We start from the raw sequence: 2,397 nt of genomic DNA, 5'->3' as shown, positions 1-2,397 counted from the left end.
AACCTATAGTCCTGTACCATCCGCTTCTTTCCATCCTTCTTTGGCACAAAAAATACTGGCGAAGTTTGAGGAGATTTCGATGGTCTAATATATCCTTTTCGAAGTTGGTCTTTGACGAATGCTTGGACTTCTTCTCTCTCATTTGGTGACAAGGGATATATTTTTCCTTTCTTGGGCTTGAAATCCTCCTTTAGCTCGATAGCATGATCCCATGGTTTCCTAGTGGGCATCCTTTCTGATTCCTTCTGTTTGAACACCTTAAGAAATTTGTGGAACCGTTTGGGTACAAGTTGGTCCACTGAATCTATGCTTCGAATTTCTTCTTCTTCCGGCATCTCTTCTGTCATCCCTCTCACCCACGTTTCCAATTGACCTTCCTCTTCTCTACTCCTATTTTTCTTTTGGGCGCTTATTCGTTTAGGACGTACCTGTCCAGCCTCCGCTTTTCCCACGGTGGCTGTCTTGATGTTGTCTTCTTCTAGACGTTCTGCCTTATCCCCATTTAATCGGTCAGCCACGTCACCGGGTGATTGCGCCCACCCCTCAGCTTTCTCTTTGGGTTGTTGCGCCAACCCCTCAGCTCCACTATTAGCACGCCTGTTTCGTGCCAATTCCCTAGCAAACGCTGCTTCTACTCCCAGGGCAATTCCTTCGATGATATTTTTGGGAGTGGTGAATCTCCCTACTGCCCTGTTCACCCGTTCGAATCTATCTTCTTCATCTCGTATCTCTTCTTGTTCCTTTTCGTATGCTTCTATTTTGGGCCATAGTTGGGCCTTCCTCTTCGTCGTCACTTCCTTCGTATGGCATCCCAAACTCATCCAAGGCGATTTCCTCTCTTGCTGGGCATTTGTGTTTGCTCAACAAGTGTTCCGATGTTTGGATTCCACACTCTTCGCATCTATACTGCAACACCGTTCCCCAATTGGATTTCTTTGGGAAGGAAACTAATTTCCAACCTGCATATTGCTTGTGTGACATGTCAGGTTTTTCCCTTTTTTCTTCCTCTCGCGCTTCCTTCATCAACTGCCTAGTTGATTTCTTCGGCTCTTCTACCTTTCGTATTTCCTCCTGTTTTTCTTTGGCTTTTCCTTTATCTTTGTACCCACACCCGTCTGGGCACCTGGTCATCTTTACCTCTCCTTTCTCCCAATCAATTTCCGGATTGTGCATCTGTAACCAAGGCATTCCTAATATGACCTTATTTTTTCCTAGGCCACATATTTCGAAGTGTACTCTTTCTTTATGCCCTTTGTAGTACACATTTGCAGCAACTCGGTGTGTTACTGCTCCAGATGCGTTGATGGTTCCATCAACATTTTTGACTGGGATAGGTCTTTCTAAAGGTTCCAGCTTGAACCCTTCTTCTTCTGCGAACGCCTTATCCATAAACATCCCCGTTGCTCCACTATCCAACAACGCCTGTACTCCTACTCCATCATGTGTGTCCAACTTCTCCACTCCCACGTTCAGCTTAATTTCCCTTAAAGGTCGAATTGTCCTTACAAGGAAACTCTCCTCTTGTACAGTGTCCAAAACATTGATTTCGTTACATAGTACATCAAATTTGTTGTAGGAAGTCAAACGAGGAGACTTTGCTTCCTTTACTCTTTTAAATTCTTCTGTTCCTCCTCGAACATCCTCTTCCAATAGTCCCGCTGCTCGTCCACATCTAACGTTCGCACATCTCGAGCCGGAGCCTTGCTCCAGCAGTTCTTGGCCATATGCCCCAACTTCCCACACTTGTAACACTTGATAGGACCTCGGCTGGGTCCTGCGGCAGAGTCGACATCCATTGCGTTTGGATCTCGACGTTGAGGCTGGGGCCTCACGAAAGTGTTGTTCTGAGTGTGGGTTCGTAATTGGGGCTTCGCTTGCCCCCGTCGATAATATTCTTCCTCCGCCTTTGCCTGCCTCCACTGCCTATCCAACTTCATACTCCTCTCGTACCAACTCCTGATGGTAGTTGGTGGATTCTCTGACTCCATCAGCGCCTTCCTAATTCTTCCTGACAAACTTCTCTTGAATTCTTCGATGAGGGCTCGTCCCTCGTATCCGCTGTCTCGTGCTATCCTCTTGAATTCCTGTACATGTTCCTCCGCGCTTTTGCTTCCTTGCTCGATCAACCTCAACTTTCCTACTGCTGTACTCTCCTCATCCGCATCTCCGAAATTGTTCCGCAGACTATCAAAAAGCTCCTCCGTGTGGGCTGGAGCTTCTTCTTCACCACCTTCAATCATCTCCATGATGTTCTCCTTCCAAGATTCTGCCGCTCCTCCTTGTACATATGACAATATCCATGTAATCTGATCCCCTTGCAGCCTTCCTACCATTTTTAAACTTAAATAAATTTTGCACGCTGTTATGAAGCCACTCAGCTCCTTTCCATCTCCTGAA

The 2,397-nt window shown here is 46.3% G+C and overlaps 1 protein-coding gene across 1 annotated transcript; it reads right to left on the bottom strand.

The window, feature by feature from the left end:
• Nucleotides 1-1,604: 1,604 nt before the first annotated feature.
• AGABI2DRAFT_69272 (hypothetical protein) lies at nt 1,605-1,988 on the bottom strand (the record flags this gene model as incomplete). Its single annotated transcript, XM_006461416.1, has 1 exon — nt 1,605-1,988. One exon carries the CDS (start codon nt 1,986-1,988, stop codon nt 1,605-1,607), a length of 384 nt encoding a protein of 127 aa, XP_006461479.1.
• Nucleotides 1,989-2,397: the final 409 nt, after the last annotated feature.

Source organism: Agaricus bisporus, assembly GCF_000300575.1.
Source record: "Agaricus bisporus var. bisporus H97 unplaced genomic scaffold AGABI2scaffold_5, whole genome shotgun sequence".
NCBI classification, from domain to species: Eukaryota; Fungi; Basidiomycota; class Agaricomycetes; order Agaricales; family Agaricaceae; genus Agaricus; species Agaricus bisporus.
The sequence above is the reverse complement of the archived record's forward strand: the minus strand, read 5'-3'. Positions and strand labels throughout refer to the sequence as shown.